Source organism: Amphimedon queenslandica, unplaced genomic scaffold (assembly GCF_000090795.2).
Source record: "Amphimedon queenslandica unplaced genomic scaffold, v1.1 AMPQUscaffold_10210, whole genome shotgun sequence".
NCBI classification, from domain to species: domain Eukaryota; kingdom Metazoa; phylum Porifera; class Demospongiae; order Haplosclerida; family Niphatidae; genus Amphimedon; species Amphimedon queenslandica.
The window spans coordinates 3841-5705 of record NW_003549519.1 but is presented as its reverse complement, the minus strand read 5'-3'; the positions used below and the strand labels follow the sequence as shown (position 1 = coordinate 5705).

The 1865-nt window shown below is 38.8% G+C and overlaps 1 protein-coding gene across 1 annotated transcript; it reads left to right on the top strand.

Annotated features, from left to right (window-relative positions):
* Positions 1 to 238: 238 nt before the first annotated feature.
* LOC100637984 (extracellular sulfatase Sulf-2-like) lies at positions 239 to 1852 on the top strand. The gene has a single exon (XM_020006239.1). The coding sequence runs from the start codon at positions 318 to 320 to the stop codon at positions 1791 to 1793; it is 1476 nt and encodes a 491-aa protein (XP_019861798.1). The 5' UTR covers positions 239 to 317; the 3' UTR covers positions 1794 to 1852.
* The last annotated feature ends 13 nt before the right edge of the window (positions 1853 to 1865 follow it).

The following is a 1865-nucleotide window of genomic DNA, read 5'->3' as shown; positions in this document are numbered from 1 at the left end:
CAGTTAGTAACTGAACTACATGAGTATCTACACAAGCAAGTGGTTTGCAAGGGACAGAAGGAATGCAAGCTATAAGCCGTGTAATGATGAAGCTATGCTTCTGCAACCTGCTACCAAATCATTGCTATTATATCAATTAATAAAATTGCTAAAATCATTTTAGAAAGACTCATTAACTAACAATCATAAAACACTGATGATACCTATAATGCTTAGCAAGCAAAATTTAATGAATATGAGCACAACCTTATAAAGTGTAGACATAAAAGAATGCTTTTGGTATTCATTGGTAGGAAAAATCTCCTGATCTTTTAATAATGGCTTCTCTTGCACTTATCTGTCTTCTTGCAGTAACTGCAGCAATAGCAGAATCAGCTGTGGCTCCTGGTACAAAGCCAAACATCATTCTGCTCTTTAATGATGATCAGGATATCACACTTGGTGGCACTACTCCTATGGCTTTCACTGAAAAGCTGATGTCCACTGGAGCTACTGTGGACAACTTCTTTGTCAATACTCCTGTTTGCTGTCCATCCCGTACTACAATGCTTACTGGAGGCTATCCACACAACTGGCATACAACCACAGGAGGGTGCATGCATATGGACACTGATAACGATCGCTTTAGGAAGAGCATCTTTGGCCTCAACTTGCAGTCACTTGGCTATACAACTGGTCAATTTGGAAAGTTACTTAATGGGATGAAAGAATACTGTTCAGAAAAGGATCCTCTTCGTCTGCCTGGTTTTGATTCCTACTTGACCATGTGCAATTATGCCAGGTACTTTGAGAATACGTTCTCCTCCAATGGAACATTATATAAAACAGGAACTAAACCAGAGGATTACCTTACATCAGTTATTGGTAATCACAGTCTTGATTTCATTGAGGCATCACTCCAAGCTGGTAGACCTTTCTTTGCTTATATATCACCTCATGCTCCTCATGTGCCTGCTACACCAGCTCCATGGTATGCTGATAAGTTTAGTGACATGAAAGCACCAAGAACACCAAATTATAATTATTCAGCAACTGATCATCATTACGTTATCAGGTCACAGCCCATCCTAACATCTGATGAAGGTGATATAAGTGATGCACTATTCAGAGATCGTTGGCGTTCGCTTCTCTCAGTGGATGACATTACAAAAGATGTTGTTTCATTACTAGAGAAGTATGATCAAGCTGATAATACATACATACTATGGACTAGTGATCATGGTTACCAGCTAGGTCAGTTTAGACTACCAAGCTGCAAACTCCAGCCTTATGATCACGACCTTAAAGTTCCTTTCCGTATAAAAGGGCCAGGTCTTAAACAAGGCAGTCACTCATTTGTAGCAAGCATAGTAGATGTAGCACCAACCATAATAGAGCTGGGAGGAGGCACAGTTCCTGAGGAAATGGATGGACACTCATTTGCAAGTCTATTGATGTCTGATTCATCTGCTCCTAAAGATGAAACAAGAGATAGAATGACAATTGAGTACTGGACACTTGGAAATGTCATTCGTAATCATCATTACATTGATATGCCTAACAACACTTATATTGGTATAAGACTAGTCAATGATACTCATAATTATCTCTACGTTGAGTACTATCAAGATGTGAAAGAGATGAAATTCACTGACAAAGGGTTTGAGTTTGAATTATTTGATGTAAGCAAAGATCCTTATCAAATGAAGAACCTTTACGGTACACCAGAAGCTGATGACCAGTTAGTAACTGAACTACATGAGTATCTACACAAGCAAGTGGTTTGCAAGGGACAGAAGGAATGCAAGCTATAAGCCGTGTAATGATGAAGCTATGCTTCTGCAACCTGCTACCAAATCATTGCTATTATATCAATTAATAAAATT